Source organism: Malurus melanocephalus, unplaced genomic scaffold (assembly GCF_030028575.1).
Source record: "Malurus melanocephalus ecotype Western Australia unplaced genomic scaffold, MMel_1.1 scaffold_19, whole genome shotgun sequence".
Lineage (NCBI taxonomy): Eukaryota > Metazoa > Chordata > Aves > Passeriformes > Maluridae > Malurus > Malurus melanocephalus.
Genome location: NW_026623251.1, coordinates 2,869,412 through 2,895,557, shown reverse-complemented (window position 1 = coordinate 2,895,557; position 26,146 = coordinate 2,869,412). Strand labels below are relative to the sequence as shown.

General features: G+C 41.0%; 1 protein-coding gene across 1 annotated transcript; it reads left to right on the top strand.

Moving 5' to 3' along the window:
- Positions 1-25,734, top strand: SRD5A2 (steroid 5 alpha-reductase 2). Its single transcript, XM_057389761.1, has 5 exons — positions 1-341; positions 20,687-20,850; positions 22,620-22,721; positions 23,698-23,848; positions 24,415-25,734. The coding sequence occupies exons 1-5, from the start codon at positions 58-60 to the stop codon at positions 24,479-24,481; spliced, it is 768 nt and encodes a 255-aa protein (XP_057245744.1). The 5' UTR covers positions 1-57; the 3' UTR covers positions 24,482-25,734.
- The last annotated feature ends 412 nt before the right edge of the window (positions 25,735-26,146 follow it).

Below are 26,146 nucleotides of genomic sequence, written 5' to 3'. Positions count from 1 at the left end.
TAATAAGGCCGGGGCTGGCGCTGGCCGAGGGCTCTTTGCCCCCGCCCGCCCCCGAGCATGCAGTGCTTCCCCGGGCTGGTGCTGGCGCTGAGCTCGCTGCTGGGCGCCCTGGCGCTGCTGCAGCTCTCGCTGTACCTGCGGGTGCCGTCCCGCTACGGGAAGCACGAGGAGCGGCTGTGCCGGCCGCGGGGCCGGCTGCCGGCGCGCTGCGCCTGGTTCCTGCAGGAGCTGCCCTCCTTCCTGGTGCCCGCGCTGCTGCTGGCGCTGCGCAGCCCGCCCCGCCTCGAACCGCTCGGCTGCCGCCTGCTCTGCTGCCTCTTCTGCTGGCACTACTTCTACAGGTACCGCCGCCGGGCGCGGCTCCCGGCGCCTCGCCTCGGGAACTCGAAACCCAGGGGAGCTGCGGGGACGGGCGCGGCCGGAGCCGGGCGGGCGGTGGGGCCGGGGCGGGTCCCGGCTGCAGCATCGCTCTCTCCGGCGTCCGGCTGGACATCCGCGGCCCTGGACTCCGCCCGAAGCTCAGGGGCCGACCGGGTGGGCATCTCTGGCCCTGCGCGGCCGCCGGGGGAAGGAGCAGGTGGTTCTCGGGCGGCTGAAGCCGGGGAGACGATGTATGCTTTGAATTGTTCTCTTAGGCGGACAAAAAACAAACAGGAAAAAAAAAAAAAAAAAGGGAGGTTTTGCTAAGCTGGAGCAAAGGTTTGGATGAAACTTATCCAAATACTGAGTGAAGGTACCTAGGAAGCGCTCGTTGCGGGCAGGAGAAGCGCCGCGTGTGCAGCGCCGGCCACCAAATCCAAGCGTGGGAATATGGGCGAGGATGGCCGAGGGCAAAGCCACAGAGGCGCGGGGACACAAAGCCACAGCGCTCGGCTCTGCCCTCAGCGCGGGGCACAGAGCCGCTGCGGGCTCGCCGTGCCGCGGCAACAAAGTTGGTCTTTATGTTCAATCCGTCATTCTCACTCCACTACCAAAGTACCGATTCATATTATTCGGTTTTTGTTTTTTTTTTTTTTAATGTATTTTCTTTTTAGAAATCTTGTCGTATCAGAGTCAACGAATGCTGTAACTCTAGTTAATTYTGTATTTACTAATCAGGAGCTCAAAGAAATAGTAGTTTTGATCCAGTGTTGTTGATAACTTTGAAGAGACATAGCTTTACAATTGTAATTTGTTTCTGCAGTCAGTGGGACTCGTTTCTGGAGACTATCACCAGAATCCATCTTCTGCTCCACTTCAATTTTCTGTTCAGTTCTTTCATGAGGAATTTGAATTTTGCTTATCTGCTTATGAAAAAAAAAGGCTTTTATTCACGAGTAGAAAGTGCATGTAGAAACGTTATGCCATTATGTAGTAAAGAGCTATGCAACTTCKGAGGCAAAACCTTTTTTTACTTGATTTGCCATTTTTCACCACAATTCCTATTTCTGTTTTTTTTTTAAATTATTTTTTATGTTTGCTTTATAGAAATAGAAAACATTCTTGTAATATTTTATCAGAAATTATTATTTGCTACTCAACCAAAATCAATATATTGAAAATCCTTTTTGCAGTATCTCTACAGACAGTATGGGGATAGAAACTAGACTGTTGTTGAAAAATTAAAACAGAAGAGTGGCTTACAGTGCTAAAACACTGTTTTAGAGGTGTATTTGTAATCACTACCATTGTCTTTGCCGGAGGGCACACMTATAACACATTTGGCTTCCAGAAAGCTAGATGCATTAATTATATGTAGTTATAAAAAATTTGGTTTAATGAATTCTGTTATTATCTAGAATTTCTGTTTGAGAAACACAACTATCAACGAACACCACTAGACAACTGAAAAAGACTATTACCTAACCAGTATACATACATCTATTGAGTCTGGGGCTTCTTTTCCAAATTTACTGCTAGACTAGGGCGAAACCAGTGCATTTTCATACATTTCCTTTCCCAGACAGTTTGGGGATCTTCTCATCTGTCGCTGGAGAATACTTTTCTCTTTTAAAAGTAAAACTCCTCAATTCAGCCAACTGTAGAAAACTTTTCTTTCTAACACAGSATGTTGCTCCAGTATTCTCACAGCCTGCAGCCCCAGCTCACACAAGCCATTCTGACATTCTACTGAATCAATTACTATTTGATATGTTGTATTAAATATTACTATTCTATTGTTATGTAATAGAGTAGCAAAATTGCAAAATAGATTTTTTTCTGGGTTTCACCTAACAATACTGTGGGACAGGTAAGTTCTTTGAGGGGTCTTTGGTAGAATGACCAATGACCACATGGTTGTGATTGCAATTAGAGCTTTGYTGATAACATTAAAGTTTTAGCAATCAGCACATCTAATTTTTACCTACAATTTCTAGCAGCTAGGATAATTTCTTGTTACAGAGAACTATTTAGCCATTAGCATAGCTTACAGTTAAACAGAATTTATGCAGCTTTCTTCTTTTCTAGACTTTTTAGCTACCTACACTGTTTAGTTTCTCAGACCCTCTGAAGRCTGGGTCAAATTCTTAGCAATCAGCAAGTGACACAATAACTGTTATCTGGATCAAGCCTTTAACTAAAAGAACAGGACTTTTTCAGTCCTTGGAGGAAGAAGACAACAATGGAGGAGACATCCCTGACCAGGATTCGCAGGTTTTGCCATCCAGCATCAGCTCCAGCCTAAGTCCACTTGCAGCTCCTGGGTTTCCTAGGCAGTTTTTCATGGGATATTAGACTTTCCTGTTCTGTACTGAGTGCCACCACATCCTGGTGACAATGCTGGTGGGCAAGCTGTCCTATTGCAGAGCTGAAAAATGGGTAGAAAGAAGTGCACTTACATATTATGTGTRCTTGCATATAATGGCTCTTTGCCTAGAAAATGACATTGGATAAACCATATTACCAAGGGGTACTGGTCACAGTGGATTAGAACATTTCTTTGCCATACAGTGTTTGAAAAGAGGTTTGATAGTTTGATACAACAGTCAGGTGCTACCTTGATTTTTTTGTTCTCCCCCCCCATTTATTATCTTTACTTGGAATAATGTAACAACAGTTTTGAATACTTTTGTGATTTAACTTGAATGCAAGGACAATGAGTAAAGCATTACATCGATCAACAATAAAATTGCATTTACCTAATGGATGTGGCCTACTGCATTTTCTGTCTTTAAAATTTTGAGATGAATAAARCTGTTCCACTTTTAATTATAAATGRATTTTGTTAACCCACTCCTACTTTTACTACTGATCATCTGATATATGTACTTAAGCATTCCTSTATGCTTGTATGGAATGGTTTCTTTGTACATTGTTCATAATTTAGTGGCTTGTTTCTCTCCACAGGGAAGAATCTATAATTTCTAATTTTGTCTTTTCTTCTATAGCAAACACACATGAGGAAGGGAAGTTTTCATTAGAGGTATGCTTAGAAGGACAATGTAGCCTTTAATGAAGACTACTGTTCCTGGCTAATCTACATTCCTTTATGCTCTAGCCAGCTGTGTTGCCCCAGTAGCTTCTTTTAGACTGAAGCACATATTTCAGAGTAACTTCAAGCCTTCAACTGAAGACCCCAGAAGATGAAAAAATCCATCACTTTTTAAAATAGAGAAATCAATGTTTTCTTTGGTAATGTTATCTTCTGAMTTGTTCTACCCTTGCTAAAACATGTATAAAATGTCTTGCTTAAATTTGAGTAGTCTTGATTTTCTCCCATTGGGCTTTGCTCTTTCTGTCTACCCTGTGCTAATTTAAAGCACTCTGTAGTATACCTCAGTATTTCCTTACCATGGTATCACTTACACAGTGACTGGATCATGTTTTAATTTTCTTGTCACAGAGCTGTCAARTCCTCTGTCAGCATCAGTCCAGATAACATAGGAGGAGCACACGATCGTGTTTCTGATGCATTAATTACTGCACATGATATGGTATTTATGCTGAATTTATGGCTTTGTGGTGGATTTATGGCAGGTGTAGGGGAASAGACATTACCTGATCTGACACAGAGTTAGAGTGGTGCAGACACATGATACTTCATCCAAAATGAAGCTGGTCAGGATAAAATTACCTTTTCATAAATWTAGGAACAGGTTTAAGCCAGCATAATTGACTTGTCCTGCTTTTGGACAGGATGTCAAATAGCTACAATATTTTTTTATTTTAACKGAGGTATCCCAAACTAGATTTATAATGTCATTGAACCATAGCAGATGATCCTCTATGCAAGACATTTTTMCCCTCTCAGTCCTCCTATAATTTCTGTGGCTTCCCCCCTCTCCTTTTTCATCTCCATTTAAGAATGAAGACATCAGTGTGTGATGTCKAATACAGTACCAGAGTTGCAGTAGCATGTCCAGAGACAACATTACTTTCCTGCTCCCCCATGCTACTCCCATGTTGACTGGGAGAGTGCTTTTCTGTTTGGAGTCATGGAAGGACATCCTGTGTTTTCAGGCTACTTAGAGCACTCTGGAGCTGGTGAAACCAGRATTGTAACCAAGGTTACAATCTATCGCTCCTTAGGAGTGTATTTTGTTTGTGTCACTGTATTTCTTTGATTTTAAAGTAACTTTTCTATATGGGCACACTGCTCAGAAAGTCCTTCCCTCCCATGTTAATATTCACCAGTTGTCTAGAATTTGTGCCATGTGCCAGCTTAATCAGGGGCAATTTTGTATTTATAGTCGGTTTCTTAAGGAGTACGCTGGAGTGTTGGAAGGACCRTTCTAACCCTGTTCTGGAAATTGGGCTAATGCTAATGGTGCCTGGCTGACGAGGACTTTAGAGGACCTCTCTGTTTGCCCACATGAGCCCTGAGAGCCACTTCTGGCAGGTGCCATGCCCCCACGAGAAGGGACATGGTCACCCGGGCACTGACTGCTGGCCCAAGAGCCAACCCGCCCCTGGTGCTGCCCAGAACGGAGATTTGCTGCCCAGAGGATTCGAGAGGGAGGTGGATGGAGCCAGGAGACCTTTCCTCCATCCTGCCTTGTGCGGTGCCCCGTGGTGAACCGTGACAGCAGCGCGTTTTGTGCCTTTCTCTGCCACCGCTAGGCAGCAGCCTCTCTCTTTGTGGCTTTCAAAAAGGGCTGAAGGCAGACTGCTGCTGCTGCTGCTGCTGCTGCTGCTGCTCCTGCGGGATGGAGATGGAAGGGAGGAATCCCATCCCCATCCTGTTTGGCTGCTCTCCTTAGTTAGCCAGCTTTTTGTGCCTCAGTGTGCACTTTATTACGACAGCGTGCAGCGAATTTCGTCAAATTCAAATGGTGAATTCTGGTGCTAAAGATAGCATTCTTAAAATCTGAATTATCTGAAATCTGAAAAAAAAATATTTAAATCTGAATTTTCACACCTGTTTTAGGTAAGCTTATAGCTCCTTGACTTYCACACGGGAGGTTCTGTGGTAGAGCAGAATGGTTGGTAGGGGCCTCCAAAAGTGATGGGGTGGAAGGCAGAGAAAAGGAAGAAGAAAATAAGAAAATAAATGATTGCCAAATCTGCCATCTGTATATGCAGTCTCTGTGGAAAGCTGGTCATGAGCTGAAAATGATGAGTGGTGCAAGATGCATGTACAGGAAAACTTCTTGTGATGTATGATGTACCAAGTAATGGTACATCATACTTGTGGTTTGTAACACAGCCTTTCCTGCTAGGGGGCTGTGCTGGGAACACCAGAGGAAGCCCTCAGGTGGTGGGGAGAAACCCATTTGCTGCATTTCCATTTTGCAGTCAGGCTTCAGAAACCAAAGGTGGGAAACACAACATGAGGTGATGAGAGGAAGCCTCTGCAATCCAATTCTATGTAAATCTTAACGYTGCATTTCTCTTGGCAGTGAGGAAGACAGAATTGTGAGGGAGCAGAGAAGATGCCACCRTGCAATGGTGGCAGGAAAGGCTTGTCCCACTGACTTACAAAACTAATCCTGAAGACAGAGGTGTAAAAGACAGGGCGCTGCATTTGCCCCTTCTGCGTTGTCCTAAATAGCTGGGGCACAAGCAATTTACAGGGCATTTCAATTTCAAAGACCACCTAGAATTACATTTATTAATTGATTTTCTTCTCTTGCAACTTTGTTTTTAATCAAATCAAACCTTTATTTTCTATTTTATTCTGTTAATATATTAGCAAAGCAAAGTGCTGTTTTCTGAAGTGCACTGAGGTGAATCTGAAAGACATTAAGAAAGGCTGCTCTTTGAGATACAGCTGGATCCCCAAACTCCTCTGGTTGAAGGTGTTCCATTTGGTGCRGCTGTACTTGGTTTTCTACAAAAAAAAAACATATTTCCAAATGACATATTTCCAAAAAGATCAGGAAAAGCAGAATTTCATGGCAAAGGAATGAGAAATGGGGAGCATAAGTTTTTAACACTTCTTTTGGCCAGTTCCCCTCTCACTGAAACTAAGCTGGGGGAAGAAAGAGAAAGGCTCTCCCTCTCGCCTGACTCTGCAGAATATGGTGCAGGTGGTCCATTTTTAAGCCTGCCTGTACTGCCTGGCTGGCCCRGCAGGTGCTGTGTTTACCTGGACATACCTGGACTGGCCCTTTTTCCAAGTAGGACTGCCTACTTGCAATCAGTATGAAAAAGAACCTCAAGCCTCCAGAGAAAGGCAGATGGATGGAGGCTCCAAATGACTAAGTCATATATAAATTAATTTTCCCATAATCTTTACAGTTACTTTGTATTGGTTCATACAGATTTTTTTTTTTTAAATAACATGAAGTGGATAAACAGAAATTAGGTTTGAAGGATATCTGTATTTTTGAATGGTACGCTCCTTGCTAGTGCAGACCAGATAATAAACACCAGATCTAATAGATCCAACTCAGAGATTATATTTTTCCTSCCATAGAAATAGTTATTTTATCCTTTGGCCCTAGAAAGTCACCATTATTATGTGACAATAGCTAAAGACTTTTTTTTTGTTGGCCTCTTGAGACCTCTATCACTAATCTTCCAATACAAAATATGCRGATATTTGACAAGTTACGAAACCTGTTCTCTTTTCCTTCACCTTGGYGTTTTGGAATAGACCCTGACCAGATTCCTTTTGGCCTTCACCAGCYACACAGTACACATTTGCATCCTCTCTCCTGCTGTTTGGACTTGGCAGCAATTCCAGATCTGTCAGCAATATCACTAACAGAGGCTGCCCATTTGCTCTTCTTCTGTGTATTCCTTGCTCCCCRGTCATCCCAGTGTACTTCACTAATGCTAATACGTAATTTCTTCAAACTCTTCAAGTATAAAAATACTAGATTCATTGCTATTTTTTATCGAGTTTCCTCAAATTAAAGTATAAATAGCCAACAAAAACATCTCTTTATATGCTTGGTCTCAGAATTATGAAATGCTTCTGTACCCGGTGCTGGTGGTGAGTTTGTTTCCTTGCAGTATTCCATAGCATTATGAAATGCCTTCCTAATTCTGCTCTCAAAATAGAATACTGTCAGATCACCTTCCTAACAATTAGCACAAATAATCCCATCTATACACTCCTTTCCCATTAGAAAGTGGGCTAACTTTACAGAAACCTGTAGTTTTTGCCCAGCCCAAATTGTACCCATGTGATTTTTCCTTTTATCTCTTGGTCTGGAAAATTTTCTGCAGAGATAACTTAAGACTTTTATCTTTCTTCACTACTTTTCAAGACAACATGCCTTTTAAGTGTACCTTTACACTCAAGTATCTGATGACACTTTGTGCTCATTTGTTATTAGCAGGCAGCTTTACAAGCCTTTGTGGGTTTTTATTTGTACTCCAGGTTTTTTTTCCCAGGTAGGCATTGTTGTGTGCCATGTTCCTGCTCTCCATTCCCCATTGTACCCACTCTCCTACTGCAACCTAAGGCTGTAATTCTGTTATTTGGCTGTTGAGGAAGGTTTTKTATGCTTGTGTGCTCATGGGCATTACAATTTATGGTTCCAAAGATACTTTTTTCTTGCAGTCAGCCCGCTGGCCTGAGCTCCGTTTGGGGAAGGTGTAGTCTGTCCTCCAAAAATAAAGGGAGACGCCATAAGCACAGAGCGTGTCATGGAAGTGTTTCTTGGTGTCATCTCTGCTCCCCAGAGAAGGGCCATTAAATGAAGGAATACCCATGCCTGCTCTGAGACCTCACTGTTGCTGTTAAGCACAAAATGAGCTCGTGGGTGCTTAGTCTCAGCTGCTCTGCAGAGAACTGTCCCAACTGCAGACCCAAGTCCCAGCCAGCAGGACATCACCAAGGCACAAGAAGGCTCCTCTGATCTCACCTACATAAGGTTTGAGCCYACTGAGGAAGTTAAAGCCTATGCTATCCTGTGAGCTTAAATCCTTTTTGGACGATAACATTCCAAGCTCCAAACTCCATTGAGCTCTGGTCAGACTGGTGAGGATATAAAGATCTGGGTTTGCATCACCACGTTCCTGCTGTTGCTGTCAGAAAAGCAAAAGACTTATAAAGGGTTATACTAAGACACAGAGGGGAAAAAAATCTATTATATAGAGGAGTTTCTGTAAATGCTTTTACTTGAAAATAGTAATGCTTTTAGCAAAAAAGAAAATTACTTGTTTCAATCATGGCATGTCTGTAGTATTCCCTTACTGGGCATACTCCTTTAGGTAGGAAACAAACAGCAGGAGAAAAGCATTAAAGTTCATTCTACATGCTCAGTGGGAAATCTATAATGGATCTTRCTCTTGCAARATCWGKKTTTTYTTTTTTTTATTTCTTGTCAAAAATAGAAGAGGCAGCCATTATGGGGGAGGTAAACTTTTACTAAGCCAATAAATATGTTTGACAAAAGGACAAACTTTAATAAGCCCTTTGCATAATCAAAGCCTTATATAATTAGGTAATTTGCCAGCTTTATGGAACTCCATTAAGAAAAATAAAATTGTGAAATAACTTCCTAGTAGTATGATTATAAATCAGTGTCCATCCCAGAGACCCTGCACCTATTTCCCATGGTGTAAGCTATATTCTAGGTATCTCTGTCAAAATAATTTTAGTCAAGAAGGATTATGATAAAGAAATACATTCAAACTTAAATCAAGAGACTATTCTTAAGTTACACGCCTTGAAATGTCCTTCTCTCTCTTGAAATAGATTTAAATGTGGCAGGCAAATTGATTAGTAGGGTGATCTTTACTGAATTTGGTCAAAAAGTTAAATTAATGTGTGTCTACACCCATTTGAATGTAAGGGCAATGTAAGAGATGTAAGATAAAAGAGATACAACAACGGCAATGAAATTATTTTGCAAAAAAGAAAACCAAACCAAYAAAACAAACCCAATTAAAACTGGCTTAAAATACCCAGTGTAGGAAAATGGGAAAAGTCAATTCCTAAGAAGAAAAAATAATACTTTTTTTTAAAGTTCCAAATTTATTTTAAGAGCCATCTAAATTCTACCTAGCTGTGAGCTTTTGAAGCACCAGTTCCCATTGTATTAATACCTAAGGATGGGCAGAAACTTCCACTTTTCCTAGAAAGGTGTATTCAAATGTGGCCTTCAATAAYAATGAAAAAAGGTCCTGTTTGAAGGAAGATGGCTTTGACCTCCTCCTTCCTAATTACTCTTTATAGACATGTGACAGAGTAGCAGCACCCACAGTCAGTTACAGCCATATTTAAGATATCATTTTGCTTATTACACTGCTACAGTTCACCAGCTTAATCCAGCACCTGCTATGCTGGCAGACTGCCTTCCAGAAATGTCTCTGGAAAATGTCACTTTATCAAGGCTGTCTGCAAAGAGATGTGTTGTCTACTGCAGAAACGGGGCTTGCCTAGGGAAGGGGCTAAGGAGCTAATCAGTTCCCAGGCAGGACTGTGCTGAAGCAGATCCTGAGGCAGCACTTGGACACAGAGGTAAAGGTGTGTCAAAATCATGAGCTCTGTGACTTTCCTACTAAGCCAGGTCTTCTTGATCCTGCCATCCTGCCATTATTCAGGATGGCCAGGAAGGCTACAGAGAGCTCTGAGTGAKCTGGCTGGGCTGCCCAAAGCAGTRYRGTCACATTAGCACTGTTTCCTGCTAGAGAAGCACTGGAAATACCTCCTGACAGTGTGGTCCTAAGCAAASCTTCCAGTGACTCCTGTCACACATCTGGGGTAGGACAATGCAAGGGCTTCTATGCAACTTCTGYTGCTCCTGAGAACAGGAGAGGAAGAAATGTTGAGAAATGACAGAGAGGAAGAAAAGTACTTACATTATGTTACTGAGAGAGGCTTTTGCCTGTTTGTTTCTCTTTTAAAAAAGAGCCTTTTTTTTTTTAGAAAAAGAACCATTAAAGCATTCACAYTTTAAAATTTGGCCCAGATTAAGGTTAGTGAAGTGAGACATGTCTCTGGCTCTTCCTAGGGAAAGCAATTTAAACTTGGCGGAGTTGTCTGAGAAATGCATCTGTATCTGTTCAAACAGAAAGGTCGTCATTAACATTTTTAGAGTCTGTTCCTCTGGTTCATCTGAGGCTATAAGCAGGACCWCAGCATGCAAACCTGCAATCCAGCCAAGTATGGTCTAAGCTGGCACTGTAGGGACAGAGCAAGACTTTTCTGGCTGCTAGGATAATCAACAGGGAAGAAGTGATCTCCTAGCTGGAGTTCTGGCAACATGGATTAGGAAAATACGACTTGTCTTGAATGCAGAGAAATAAAAACTACTGTGAGATTTACAGGCAGGGCTACGAGGTGGGGAGAGATGGAAAGGCCAGGTGACAGAGCACAGGAAGGGACAAGCAGGAGAGCTGTCAAAAACTAGGGCAGTAGTGGGGCAGGAGTGAGAAATGAGAAGAAATGGATAGGAAAATGTCCTCATGTGAGAGGTCAGTATCCACGTGTCAAGAGATGATACTGACACTGTGCTGAGTGATTYACTCAGCAGCTTTCAGTGTTAGGAAATTTTTTGACATATTGTGCGAGGAAACAGACAATTGTGACTCAGTCAGCCAGGGTAGCTTTTCCTTAGGAAAAAAGGCTTCTAAGTCCTCTGATCATTTTAATGTAAGCACAAACTCAGGACCTTACCTGAGTCAATTCAAATTTTGTTCCCTTTAAATTTTGTTCCTCTCTATGTGTATGTRCTGCCATGAGTGCAATGAGATCATGCAGGTTCAGAAGAAATTTGGACTATTACCTTCCAAATGTAAGATATTTCAACAAAATGTGACCGTAAGGATTTAGAAATTATAGTTTTCACCTTTAAATTTTCTACCATCTTGGAAAAAAGAGTGCATGTGGTGTCTCTGGCCATTTTAGTTATGRAGAAAACTTTCCCAATACACGACAGGCCTGAACTGCTGCAGAATCTTTCTGTTTCATAGAGCATCTCATTGCCTGTAACAAATAAGGAAGAAGATGAGCAGTGAGGCACTTACAAACCCTGTGGTCTGAGRTGAAATCATCAAAAATTCCTCTACCAGTGTCCTGCGGCGAAGTGAAAGAAGCACTCTCAGCAGAGGCAGAACTCCCAAACTAATGAGATGGAGTTCTGATGTGACCATCTATAAAACACAGAGAAACTGCTCTAAACTAAACGACACTAAAACCTCAGTTTTCTCACATGCAGTTTTTGGTTTTATGGGGAAACTGTTCTGGTTTTGGGTTTTTGTATTTTTTTTAAACAAATACATAGTTTCCAATCTCAAACTACTTCATGTAGATAAATAATCCAGATATGTCAAATCTCATGTGCTGAGGGTGAAGTTTCTGCAGCTGGCTGTCACCTCAGACCCACGTCCTTTAGGTGTGTGCCTCAGTCTCCTGCAGCCCCACAGCATCGCTCCTGCTCTGTGATTCCAGCAGAATCTGGGACCCTGCTCACTGTCCCTGGGACCAGGGGGCATCCTGCTTCTGCACATATCCTTATGGGGCCCTGAGGGCAGACATGCTCCCACCTGGAGACTGGTGCTGGAAACCCTTCCCCAGCAGACACCAGGCCTGTTCCTCCCTCATGAAAAAAAAAAAAAAAACCTTTGTTTCACAACCTCAGTTTTCCTAAAAATTTTGTGAGCAATGAGGAGCCATAAAGAGGCGAGGATCTGAAGAAGGAAGGACAAAGAAAAAACAGCATCAGTAAGACTGGAAAAGCAAATTGGAAACAGAGCAGGAGTTCAGGCATAAAASAGAAAAAGAAGGAACAATGAGAGTGGGAAAAGTCAGTCAAGCGTATTTTTAGAACTACTTGTAATGTGTTCTCTAAGTCTAGCTGCAGCACTAGAGTCCAGTGTGTGTTGGTTGGATACAATCTGACCAAGATTTAATCATGAAGGAAAGATTACCAGTTGTCTGGCTGCCTTTGGTCATTTCTCAGGCCCATGTGGACAACTCATGGAAAATAATGACATTTTATCTGGTAAGTGCAGTTGTATGAGCACACATCGGTGCACTCTTGGATTTTGTGCCCTTTTCATGTAGATGCATCCTTCTGTTCTGCTCATGATCTCAACCTCTGTGAACTCTTAGAACTCTGTGCTCCAGTGAGGAACTTTTTGAAGTGCATAGCATAGTGTCTGACTAAGTTACTCTGGCACGTATTTCATGCTTTTGGCAGACACCTACAGTTTAGCAAGAGGAACAAAGTGATCTGTTTTCATAAATATCAAGTGATTATTTCTGAAGTAGAAAAGAGGGAGATACCTTGCTGCAATGTATCCTTTGGCTGGCTAAGGCTTTGACACACTACTGCTTAGATAAAACAACAAATATTCTCACAACCTCTAAGTGCTGCTGCCCTTTAGATGTTATCAYGTAGTAGAGGTGATAATGGAGCACTGTGAGATCTGCACATTTGGCATCACCATAGTCCATCTAGCCAAGTTGAACTCTATTCCCCATACAACTAGTCCTGTCCTCTAATCCCCATGMAAGTACAAATTCTGGACTAAGTTTAATTGGTTAATTAATTAGCCCAAGTTCTGAGTTTCAGCTGTGTTAGCTGGCCTGGTGATGAGTTTATCAGAACCTCCCTCTGACCAAAATATCTCTACATTGCCATTCCCAGGCAGCTCCTGACCACATGCAGTCCTCACATTTTCTTTTCATTCCTGATGGACGTTTGTCTGGTCCGTCCTTAACAATTGCTGTTTATTGAGCTTCCTGTTATATTCCAGTGTTTCTCTGTCTTTCCCTAATGTTTAAGCTGCATTTTCTATGCAGTTGYTTAGGCCTGTTGCTTCTTACTTTGTTCTCAGTAGAAAAGCAAAATATTTTACTCCTTCTTTGCAGGAGTCTTTTATACAGTTGCAGATTGTTATGTCTTCTACTGGTTTTCCACTGGTTTTCTCTCAGTTATTTTAAGAAGCCCTGAGTCTTTCAGTCTTTCTTCACATCACACTTCCTAGACCACAGTTGTTTCTCTTCTTGCTGCTTCYACTTTGTCAATGTCTTTTACAGAGTGCTGAGTTCAGCTGGACAGTGCATAATTTCAGCTCCTACGAACACCATACAAAGGAGAAAGATTACCCCAGATGTCTCCAACAACACACCCATTCCCACAACACATTTTAATATTTGCCTTTTTCACAACAGCCTGACTTCAATGGCTCATGCTCAGTTTGCCACCAGCATTCCCTCTGCTGTCCAGCCCATTTTTCAGCTTGACTCTTACATTTGGCTAAGTGTAGCATTTTGCCATTGTCTTTACTGAATTACACCTACTGTTTTAAAACTACCAAGAGTATTTCAAGGTTATCATAAGCTCTGGCCTTCATTCTCAGTGTGCTCAGCATCCCTCAGAGTTGTGTCCACCACAAGCATTGGAAATATTTATTTTCCCAGAGGCATAATAATAATAATAATAATAATAATAATAATAATAATAATAGTAATGAAAAAACCTCCCGAATAGTACCAGAAAAATCTTTGACTAACCTCCCTCAAAAGATCTTCCTAGTTTGATAGTGAACAATTGTTACTATTCCTTGATATGATTTTTCAGTTTTGCAGCTGTTTAACATCCTCTAAACCAGAAAAACCCAAGTTATTTATAAGTTTGACATGTGAGACAGTGTAAAAAATCTAGGATTAAAACACAGGGCATCTTCTGCTCCTACCATCCCTCTCCTATAATATATCCAATTTATGTCAATTCCTGTACTCAACAAACCTATTTCAAGAAAGTAGGGTTACCTAAGTTACCTATAGAAATGAGTCCTGTCCCCTGCTATACAGGGGACTGATATACAGATGTACAGGACTCCAAGTCAAAGAGGCTGTTACAAGAATTGCTGTTTAGATAAGAAAGGCATCAGGCTGCAAATTCTGCACTCCAGTAACTTGGCTGTGTCGTGCCTGAGGACAAACTGTGAGCTTGTAGGGGGCGGTATTGATTTCAGCAGGGATCTGTACAGGGGGCGTATTTCCTTTGCTCTGTTAGCTTTTTGGTTAGGAAAAAGCACTTTAAAAACAAATCCCCATCTTTCCAATGAATATGCCCAAGTGTTGGTGAGAAAGGTATYAATATCAGGTTCATCTGACTCTTTCTTCAGTTGCCTTTGGTYATGGGCAGTCAATCAATTTATTCCYTTTGTTTAGTTCRRTGCTCATTCTGATTGCCTTTCCACAATATAAACAAATAGGAAAAAAAAAGTGTCTATATAATAGCAAATTAAAAAAAAATAAGAATATTTCAAACCTATTTGGTGTTTATATCGAAATGGAAATTTGGGAAYCAAATATGGCTGATATAAATGTATACTGAGTGTAATTTGCTGATGGATTGTGACTTGCTGAGGCAGCTTGTTAGTGCACCAAACCCAACAATTCTGGTTTTGGTGGCCCTTTAGAAAATGCATAATAAATGAAGTACAGTGTTTTGTTCCTATATCKGCAAAACCGGTAGAAAAGATCAATGCTTTTCATGATTCAATTCCTTTTTACCAGGAAGAGTTCTTTATTGGTTGTCTGGATGCTGGTAGCCACTGGGAGATACCAGATTTTCTGGTGACATTTTCAGAAATAATAGAAGAAAACCAGGAGGGGTAATGAAGCAATTTATAAACAAAATTGCAAAATGCTTTTGAAACCTGGCTGCTGTTGCAGTGAATTTAGAAGAGCAAAAATTTTTGCCTTGGAGTCAAGCCTACACAATTCTCTATTAATTAAAACCAAATACYCTTTTTAAGGTCCTATTTCTTTCCTTTTTCTTCCTTTGTTTTCCAACCAATTATATTTTATTAAATATAGCACATCTAGTAATATCTGTAGGCAAGGTGAAGAGGAYTAAATTTTATCCCTAAACTGTATTTATCCTTCTTTGTTAGCTGCATAACATATTGAAMATTTCTATCAATCAATGAGGCATTACTGACTAGTTCTAGATGGTCAGAATGACCCATTCAGGTGCTTGTAATGTTGGAACTGAGTGTCACATAGCTCAAATTCCTTAAATTTATCCAAGGTTAAATGCATCATGAGTTTTGTTTTTTTTTGTTCTCCAGTAATGATTGACAGTAATATAAAGGCAGCATTTTATTTTTAGCCTTTCCCATCAGATACACATGCTTCTGAAAAAAATTTTCYTATGACTCCCCCTTTATTCAAATGCAGTTGTAAGCAACTGGGCTTTTCTGACCCATCACCAAGGTTWCATCCTGAAATCTGTATTTAGCTCTGTGGCCACAAGGCAAGTGCAGTTGCTGATTCCTTTGACTGTTCTGCAAGGGCTGTCATCCACGGTGCCAGCCTTCCTGGCACAGCAAGTACCACTCTGGAGTTTACTCATAAATGCTGGTGTTAAGCAACTGCTAATCTGTTCYAGGGAGTTTATCATCTTTGTGATGCTCAGTTTGTATAAAATGTTAGATGAGTCATGAGATGTTATGAAACCCTGAAGGTATCACACTGGATTAGAGCAGAGGTCCTTCACAGTCAGGACTCAGTCTTGGCAGGTATCAGTGTCAGATCATTCAAAACAAAATGCAGTAAATGGTGGTCAATTGTCCTCAGCAACCGCTACCTTCTGCCTCTCTTCAATGGACTATAATTTATTCTCTGAAATATGGAAATTAATGTTAATTCTAAACYTTTAGACTTTGTCTTCTCTTTATGAAAGAACCTGCCTTTGTAATTTGTAGTTATCCCCCTTCTCTCGGTCCTACCAAGCTTTTTACTTCAATGTTTTTTCTGTATTACATTTAACAGAAATTTAATTTCATTCAAACCTCCTTTCAGTATCATGAAAACGGTTGGTCACGGCTATCTACCTTTACCAAATAAATGATTTTCCAGTATTGTGCATTATTTTTTATCTCAAATAAGTTTGATCTCAATAATCTCCAGTCCAAGTTGAGCAGTTCCCATGGTTCGGTATGGCAGTCTCTTACATGCCTCTTCTCATTTTGCAACTAAAYCCTACTTCATTTCACACGTCTTTGCATTAAACCAGTGCTGCCCAGACTTTCTCATTGCCCTTCTTCTCAAGAAATACTTGAAATCCAATTATGATGCCAACTGTCTCAGAGTTTCCTCAGTCTTTCTCTCATCYCTTGATCAGATGTGTGCCTGTCTCTCCTACCCAAGAAAGAGGAGTCTGCTCCTGCCAGAAGAATTCATCCAACCCTGGATCTGACACTAAGAGACSACAAAGACTGTCCTTACAAAGAAAKACTGTCCCTACAAACAGGCTTCAGATTGGATGAATTTTGAACGTGAACCACATCCCAACATCCTTAGGATTGTAGACTGAGACAATTATTTGAGACAGAATACCCAGAAATGAACCTGAGATGACAGGTTTGGTATTGTTTTATGCAGCCGAATCATAAAGTTTTTCAATAATAGATCTTTCTTGTTCCTTAAATTATAGCCATCAAAAGTTTGCTAGATCTTTAGWGGAACATGGAAATAGAGTATTTTCCACCTCTCTTGGAAAGGAGAGCTCATTCCAACTTTGTTTTTGTCATCACTCAATAAATAAATCTGCATGATCAAAATAAAAAGGTAATTCTCTTGCTCCCCTCACTGACTCTGTTCAGTGATTTTAGATGAGCTTACAAGCTGARGGATCTGTAGATATCATGATGAAGGAGGGTTAAAATGCTTAATTTCACTTTTGAAAGTATTTTGGAGTATTTTGTTTTACTTTCCATTTGAACTGATAGCAAATTAGCCTGCARCACAGAACTGAAAATTTACCCATTACATTTGTTTAAATCCAGTCTGGGATAACTGAAAATTTTTAATCGGCCACCAGAAAATTAGGTACCAGATTGTGTCCTGGTGTGGACTTGACAGTTTTCTCCTACAAATATTCAATCAGAATTAGTGTAACACAACTTMCAAAGAGTAGAAGTTTGAAATTACCTCAGAGTGCAATTCACAAATAACCTACAAGATGGGGCTCAGGAAGTATGTGCAGACTCTTCATCAGCAGATATCTCTGGGATGTGTAATTTGACATCCATCACTCTCCAGAATAATTAGAGGCTTTGTGTAAGGCATCACAGCCACCCCAAACAGAAGTCCATCATGTTTRTGAACGTGTTTGTCCAAGTGCACAGGTATGACAAGGGTGTCAGCAGCTCCCTGGTAACAATTCCAGTGATAACCTATGGCAAAAATGCCTATGACGTTAATTGTCGGTGCAAATAAAACTGGTCGGTGTAATCTCCCCATGTTTGGACACCAGTCTTACCAGTCTGTGCTCAAGACAGATCAAAAGTAAATCTGTGGTTTGATAGCTGGCAAATCCTTTCAAGATTGACYGATCTGTAGTTAGTGCAACACAAATCACACAGCTTTTCTTATCACCTGAGATMCAGATATTGGTACGAATAAGAAAGTGAAAACACCCCCAAAAGAAAGAAGGTTCAGCAGAGTCTAGAGAGCTGTGTCTGACTTAGAGAGGTCTTTCTCTGGGAAGGGATCAATKAAGTGGTGAGAACTCTCAGTGGATTATGGTAACATTTGTGAAAAGATTTCCACCTTCTGTGGAAAGAAGAGCAAACCTACACTTTCCCTTGGTTTAGGTGAGAGTCTGTGGAGTTTTCAAGAAGCTGGACTAATATCTTTAAGRTGAAATTTGATGCAATGTCAAATGATTTTCTCTTCAAAACCTGCTCTTTTGGAAAATAAAGGATAGGGAAGAAAATGAATAATTCATTATTCRTTAATTTAAAAAGAAGCTGTTGGCAATAATTTACTCAGATGCAGTGCCTTTGGCTGGTAAAGATAATAAAGGAGTAATGAATTAGTCATCAATACTGCACTGAAAGGAAAAGGTCAAATTTGTCATTGGACTAAAACCAAAAGGCCAGATTTGTTCTGTTTTTTTGAAAATGGTGGTCTTCAGGCTCCTTTTGATTTTCACACTGCAAAATAGTTCCAGCAGAGTTACAGACTCCTGCATGGAATATTTAAACCTATTAAGTGCCCCTGTTTTATCTCTGTTGCTTTTTCAAATCTTATCAGGAATAGTTTGTACACCCTCGATAGCYGTTTAGTACAACCTGACAAGTGCTGTATTAATATAAATACTCAAGRCATTATTCTGATTCAGAGAACTGAATCTATCCTCTGTTTTTATAGACCCCCAGGGATTTCCTTGGGGAATTTGTTCCACACAAAGATTCTTGGATGAAATCCTAACTTGGATTGTCCAAACTTCTATGAGGCAGGACTACAGCCATGCCAGGATTTTACTCCCTCAACAATTAAACAAAGCTGGTGCCTCCTGGCTCCTCTGCCACTGTAGTTTTACTTTGCATGCAAGTTCTTTCTGTCCTGTCCCCACCACATCCATAATAGAGAGGTGTGTGGCCTCTGTAGGAGAGAGGAGAATAAGGAAAATAAGTCACCTTCCAAGGGCCTATAACCTCTATCTTGCAACGGCAGCATCAGGAAGCAGCATGGAAACAATCATCTTTGCTGGGGTCTGAGAAACTTCAGTTTGCAACAGCTGTAAAAGCTCAGAGATTCTCAAACCCAACTGGTATTGACAAAGGGTAAAGCACTGCCAGTCCTACTCGAACCTACTGTATAAATTCACCTCCTAAACTCTGTGTGGTTTGTATCACTCCCTCTTCTACACAGTTTTTTCTCTGAGCCTCCATTTGCAAGTCTCACACTCTTGTAACTGTTCCGGTCCAATTTGTTAATATGACTTCAACAGCAGATCAGAATGCTAAAGCTGRCCTTGCCTGCTCATGACTCCAGCATCACATTCCCAAGGGTAAAACCAGTGATTATTGATAACTTYATTCCAAAGAGCATTCCTTTCCATTCAGTAATAAATATGACAAATGTGAAATCACTATCCGAAAAATATTTTCCGTACCTCTTGGGTTTCACTATATTTAGAAATATTTCGCACTTCTGCATCACAACTGCTTTAATTGCTGGAAATCTGTTTTAGCTTGCTTTGGAAAGCAGTGAATACATTAACATGTTGCTGCTTGTACTCTGCTTACTCACTTCCAGACATGGTATGATTTAATCTAGATTTATAATATTATGACATTTTATGCCTCAGCTTGCTTAAGTTGATACTGGCAACATGGGATTTGAATTACTTATCAGCAATCTTTATATGCTGGCGTGATGAGCAGCATCCAAAGCCCAAGAGGGCAAAAGAAAGAAATGAAGAGTGTAGATTTTACCATTTACAGAACTTTATTGGCCAGGTAAGAAAATACTTACTAAATATGAATACAACTTCTTCATTTCACTCTCCCAAGGATGATACGGGTTGTTCAAAGAGTCGAGGAGTACTCCCACCTGATGCAAACATATATAAAAATTAAAACTATACAAGCACCAATTATTTGCTCACAGAGATGATAATGCCACTGTTAGCACAGCTTTTGTCTAAGACAACCCTAGGTGCTGTAGCTGCATGGAAATCTTGGTGTTTAGCATATTCAACTTAGGGCTCTAGCTCTTCTTATTTTAAAGAAAGGTTTGAAAGCCTGAAGGGGAGGCAAGGACTGGAGGCAAAGCAGCTCCCCAAGCAGCCAAAAACTTTGCCTCTATGTGTCACAGTGTCTGAGCAGAGCAGGACAGAGCTGCTGTGCATTGGAGATGCATGAGGGTCTCTTCTTGAGTGAAGTGGGAGAGGCTGGGAAAAGGGATTACATCCTAGGCTGTATACTGCAGGGGGTGAGAGAACTGGAGGGGTCTCAACATTGCCTTCAACTCCCTCTGCCACCATGAGTTAAAGCTCTAGGGGATCAGGAATGTAGTGGGATCAGGAATGTCTTCTCCATAACAGAGCTCCTCCACAATCCTCTGCCCATGGCACAGTAATGCTCATTTGGAGACTCACTATTGCAATTGGTATTGCCCCTCACAAATCAGGGACATCTGAACCTCATTGTACCCACGTCCCTCCACAGCAACCAATCTTTGCTTGGCCCACTGGAGCACTACATTGAGTTCTTAAAATTAAAATGGTATTTGTAGGCACGACTTCCTCATTTTCAYCATCAAATGTGGAGAAAGGTACAGAGACATTCTCAAAGCATCACTGAATCTGGATGAGCTTTCTAATTTCCCAGCTTGTGTGCAGTCCTGAAGGACCAGAAAAAGACTCGTATCTGTAGTATTTCATGCTCCCATTAATTGCTGATCTTATATTGTTGCAGTTGTTTTCATTTTTTTGTCTTTATTGACCTATTTTCTACTTTGTGCTTTGTTCAAGTTTTTTCCATACAGCAGAGAAATTGCAAATAYAATGTTATCATGAGCACTGTGCTGACTTTGTTTTCTTATCTACCTTAGGACATTTATTTACCCTTTCTTCACTAGAGGCAGACCTTTCCCACTGCAATTGCTTTTCTTTGGCATGTTATTCTGTATCTATAATGGCTTCCTCCAGGGGTACTACCTGATTTACTGCGCTGAATATCCAAACGATTGGTGCACCGACATCAGATTTACATCAGGTAATTACAGCTGCAGGATTCCCAAGATCTAATCTCTGAGCAATTTGTAAGCATTTTGAATTATGTCCTAATCTTCACTGAACATGTGAGTCAAATCTGTTGTGATGGAAATCAGCATAAGAMCTGCCTGCTGGCCCAGATATAACAAGTAAATGTGCAGTAACTTTTTTTTTTTTTCTGCTACACAGCCACCTTTGAATGTGTTTTAGTYTCAAATCATGAGCCTTGTTTTACAGACACCACTCCAGAGCCTCCTGCTGCTCTGGGCCACGGAGATGCAATCTCAGGCCCCAGGTGTGTGGGGGTGTGCCCTTGCTCAGCCAGAAGTGTGCACCCAGCAGTGGCTGCGTGTGAGCTCACGCTGAGGCTTTCTCTTCCCCGCCAGGGAGCTTTGCACTTGATGCAGCTATTCTGAGTGAGAGAGAAAAGGAGGGCAAAACCCCAGCATGAATGAGGCTTTAGGGACAAAGAGCTCTTTTTTCTTGTGTAAGGCACAGGGGAAGATTAGAGATCACGCACAGTCTGGTTGTATGTTAATACGATTCCTTTATATTCCGTAACTTAATAGCCTAGCTGAATTTCACCCTGCAAAATCCCTCTGAGAATAACTGAACGAGAGCAGTTAGATAGCTTTACAGATTTGGTTCTGTACAGAGAGTACAGAGTATGTTTAAATGTAAACATAGAAATGAAGATTAATGTGGAGGTGTAAGGAAATGTTTTGGATCTGACAAGTACAAACTAACAAAAGTACTCTCTGTGCCCTGTTTCAGACCGTGGATGCAAGTTCAACATTTTTCAGGCAGCATCACATATTAAAAATTCTGCATATTATTTAGTAAGACCTTCCACAGCCAACAAAGAAAACACCRCATCACTTAATTTGCATGATAAATAAAATATATGTTTAAAGTGGAAAAAAAAAGAAAAAAGAAAACCAACATTAGCAGTACCTGAAATATCAAAGAAAAAACAAACAGTATATTCTTCCTCTACACACTATTACCAACTTTCTGTTGCTACTGGAAGTGTTGAGGATTTATCAGCATTTAGTCTTTTTTCTATACATTATAGTACACACATCGCCTCTATTTCTTTCYTTCCTTTGCAGTCATTGTCAGAGGTGATTTTCTCAGTGCCTAATGTGGCATGAAATGTAGGGCATATCACCTGCAGAGTTTGTCAATCAAATGCATTTAGTGTTTCAGTTAAAGGGAATATGGTCAAATAGGTTACTCTGACCAGATAATATCAGCACCCTTCAGTGAGTACCTGCTCTCTGTGCACGCCCATAGCTCTGYCCAAGCAGCCTCACTGGCATGGACTGAGAGCTGTAGGTTCCTTTCCCRGCTCCAGTGATGTGCTGAGTAAGTTTGTGTGTCTGTGCTCCTCTTTCCCCAGCAGTAAAATGAGAGTATTGATGCTTGCCTACAGCTCTGTGGTTGTTCTGCAGTRGTGTCCTCAGCTGTGGCTGTCCTCRGGCTGTAATGTCCATGGGGTACTTCGTGCCCCCCCCAAGTTCAATAAATAGTGACTATGGCCACCTGGAAAGTACATCTGGAAGTGTTTTGGTTTCACCAGTCACATTTGCTTCTCCAGTTSAGTCGCCTTCTTGGTAGCAATGCATCTTTTGGGTTGAAGAAGAATCCACCCACCTCACGTTAAAACACTGATCTGTCTGCTTCAAAGACAAACCTCACACACCAGCTTGAGTAGGGATAACTAGACAGACCTGTCTTTCTRATCTAATCCATTTGTTGGTTTCTTAGGCCTCCTCTTATTTCTGCTGGGAATGGGAATCAACATTCACAGTGATCTCCTGCTGCGCCAGCTGAGGAAACCGGGGGAAGTCACTTACAAGATTCCTCAAGGTATAATCTTATYCCCCATTTCCTTGAAGGAAGTAGGGCAATAGAATAGATAATGTTTTCTGACTGAATTCACAGGAAAGAGGCAATAATGGCAGGGAAGCTGGACTTGCACAGGTACTCAGTTCAGGTGTCCCTCTAAGCTGCAGGGACTGGTGTGAGCTGGCTGMACACAGCCCAAGGGAAAAAGCAAGAGCATCTGAAAAACATCAGCTGTGAGGAGAGGTTTAAGGAAATGGGCTGGCAATTCAGAGAATATTGAAGTGGGACACAGGAAGACTATTTTAACTTCGTAAGAGGCAGCTGCAAAGAAGGAAATACCCTTCCCGCGCCCAGAAAGAAGTACTAGTGGACTTATCACTGTGCAAAAGAGAGACTCAAAGTGTAAACTTGAGAGGGAAAAAATAAAACCTAGAATGCAAAGTGCCAAACTGCTTTTCCAGGAAGTGTCTAGCTCCTTAGAGTAATATGGGTGGGGATCCAAGAATTTCTTGGGCTCGGTGTTGACTCCTTCTGCTGGCTTTTCATGGACGATGATACACCTCTCCGAGAGTTTCTCACCTCCAATAACCTGCCTCTTGTAAATATTGTGAAAAACTGAGATCCAGATTTTGCATTCCCCAAAGGTAGTGAAGTTGCAAAATATTTTTAGGGCATATAAGAGAATAGATTAATGTTCATAATTATAATTTAAATTAATAATGGTCTTTCTCAAGCTATTTTCCACATGAAAATAAATGATTGTGAAAGTGCTGTATGTCTCTCAGTCAGAAATCCCCTTAGTTCTTATATTTCTACTAGAATTTTGTGCAAGATCCCCCTTTGGCATGGCTCCACTAGCTCCAGGGAAGCGTGTTTAGGTTGCTGGAATAGGCTCTGAATAAGAAACGGAATATATTCTGCTGCTGACTTTATGTGAAAGAACCTTCCATGCGCAGGAGTTKACTGTAAAAATGAAATATTTTGTCTTTTGCCGCAGGGGGATTGTTCACCTATGTTTCTGGAGCCAACTACTTTGGAGAAATTGTGGAATGGTTTGGTTTTGCCATTGCAACCTGGTCCCTACCAGCCTTCGCCTTTGCCTTTTTCACTCTTTGCTGCATTGGGCCACGTGCTTATCACCATCACAGGTATCAAACTGTTCCTTGCCATATGCTGCTACTTCCTCTTGGAATGCAGTTTGCAAAATGCCAGGGGGGACCAGAGCCAGGATTTGGGATAAAATTGAAATTTAATACTATGTGCAGGAGGTGTATTGGCTTATTTGTGTAGGGCAGGCAGTCAGCTGGAGCTCCTGTCAAGTGGGGCTGGCCTGACAGTGATTTAATCTGACGTGAGTTGCATCACTGCTTCCACCGTGCTAAAACCTCTCTTTACTGAGCCTTTCCTAAGGTTTTGTGAGCTTTTCCTAAGGTTTCCTTTGCAATCTCTACAGTCCTTTGGAATAGATACACCCCCCTGCTCTGAATTCCTAAAATTTCTACTTCAGGCCTGCCAGACCCTAAATGATATTGTCAGCTTTCATTTAATTAAATAACCTGGTTTAAATAGTTTCCAAATGGCTCTTTTGCAGAGTAATACACTGAAATAAACAAAGCAAGGCAGTTTGGAKCAGTTTTAAGGTTCCTCAGCTGGGCTATATTGAAACTGTGCAGTTTCCCTCTATATATTCACCGTTTTGCTTATTTTCTTTCAGGTACTATCTCAAGACATTTATGGACTATCCAAAATCAAGGAAAGCCTTGATTCCTTTTGTTTTTTAATAATCGAAATATGGACTCTTTGTTTTGTTTTTATAGGATTATTTTTTATTTCAATTCCTAGTTTAAATGCTAGGTCTGACTATAATTAATTGTATAGATGATAACTTGGGGTTGTAACAGTCAAGAATGTAGTTTGGAATGGAAGTTCTTGTTTTTAATTGGAGGGGAAACTGCAGATAGTTGTGGGCAAAAAGACTCCCAAAAAAAACATATTTGCTTCTCAGTGCAGTTCTATCTACGGAAAATAAATATGTAACTGCATTGACACCAGAGAAAAAGCATTGGCTAAATATCGATGAAGAAAAGTAGAAAGTAAGCCATTACTTTGGAGAAAGTCTTCAGCAGCCACTCCAATTTATAACACTTGTGCCACTGTTTCTTCCTGCCTCCATGCTCAGCACGTGTRTCCTCGCTCTGCTGGCAGTGCCCTGTGTGTTGCCACACTTTAAAYCAGAGAAGAGGTCTCATTTTCTCCCCAAAATTACTCAGCCCATTATTTTTCATCTAWAAGCCATCTTAATTCCCAGAAACACAGTGTAACAAGAGGGAACTTGTTCTGGCACCAAGCTGGGAGCAGTGTGCCATGGCACAGAGGTGAGGTGAGGTACATAAAGATGGAAGCTGGCACTCACAAGAACAATGTCTGTGTTCCTTCCTTAAGAAATACTTTCCTCATTGTCAGATGATTAATCTTCAGCCATCAGGGCTTGTTTTTCAAATGTACTTGGTAAAAGCAATTGCAGCTCCATTAGCATTTCTTTTCTGTTGCAAATCCCATCTTTTTTCAGAATAAAATATTTTCCACTCAAAACCACTCAGTCGTTGTTCATAAAAAGATTTGAGGTGGTGATGTATGACAAAAATTACAACAAATAAAAAGTTCTGTGTTGAAGAAAATGTTCTCTCACACTGGCAGTACATTCTGTCTAAGGAGAACATTTTCAAATACTTTTATTAGGGAATGATGCAGAGATATTATTAAATTTTTACAAAAAGACAGAAAGCCTCCTCCTAATTTCTGGGTAGTTAGGAATTTTCAAAAAAAAATGTCATTAAACTCAATAGGAAGAGATGTCTGCTTGGATGCTGATAGTTCTAGTTACCCTTTGGAGCATAAAATCCTGTTAAGAATTATGCTGAGTGGCTGGAAAGAAAGAGATCAGACTTCACACACAAAACATACAACCTGCTGTTGGAGTAACCTGWTTGATTGTATGCAATTTCCTCCAAAACACAATAAAAATTTATGTGAAACACAGAGCTGTGTTAGCCTATAATTCACTGTTTGCAGAAACAAGTTTCTAYGATGTTGCTTACCAAGGTCTGCTCACACTGGCTTCCTTCTGGGTAAACTCTCTCTTCTTTGCTCATGTTATTCRTTGTCTTCACTACCACAGAGCAGAGCAGCCAACTGAGGCTGAGTCCCACTGTACAGTCCCTCTAGAGCCCACAGGAGAGACAGACCCTTTGCCATGTGTGGGGCAAAGGTAAGGGAGGGAGGAAATAAGATGCAAGCAGAGTTGTTGCATGGGATGACAGTTTTTACATTAGTCCCACAAATGTGTTTTCCTTTGGTTATCTCATTTAAAGCAAGRCTGGAGGCAATGAGGATACCAGCTTGGAGGGTATGACCTCTTTGCCAGGGAGTGGATGCTGAGTGTGAGC

Coding starts and splice junctions, on each gene's coding strand:
- SRD5A2 (XM_057389761.1), top strand. CDS start 58: ATGCAGTGCTTCCCCGGGCTGGTGCTGGCGCTGAGCTCGCTGCTGGGC. Junction 20,851..22,619: donor CGACATCAGATTTACATCAG/GTAATTACAGCT, acceptor TTGGTTTCTTAG/GCCTCCTCTTATTTCTGCTG. Junction 23,849..24,414: donor CGTGCTTATCACCATCACAG/GTATCAAACTGT, acceptor ATTTTCTTTCAG/GTACTATCTCAAGACATTTA.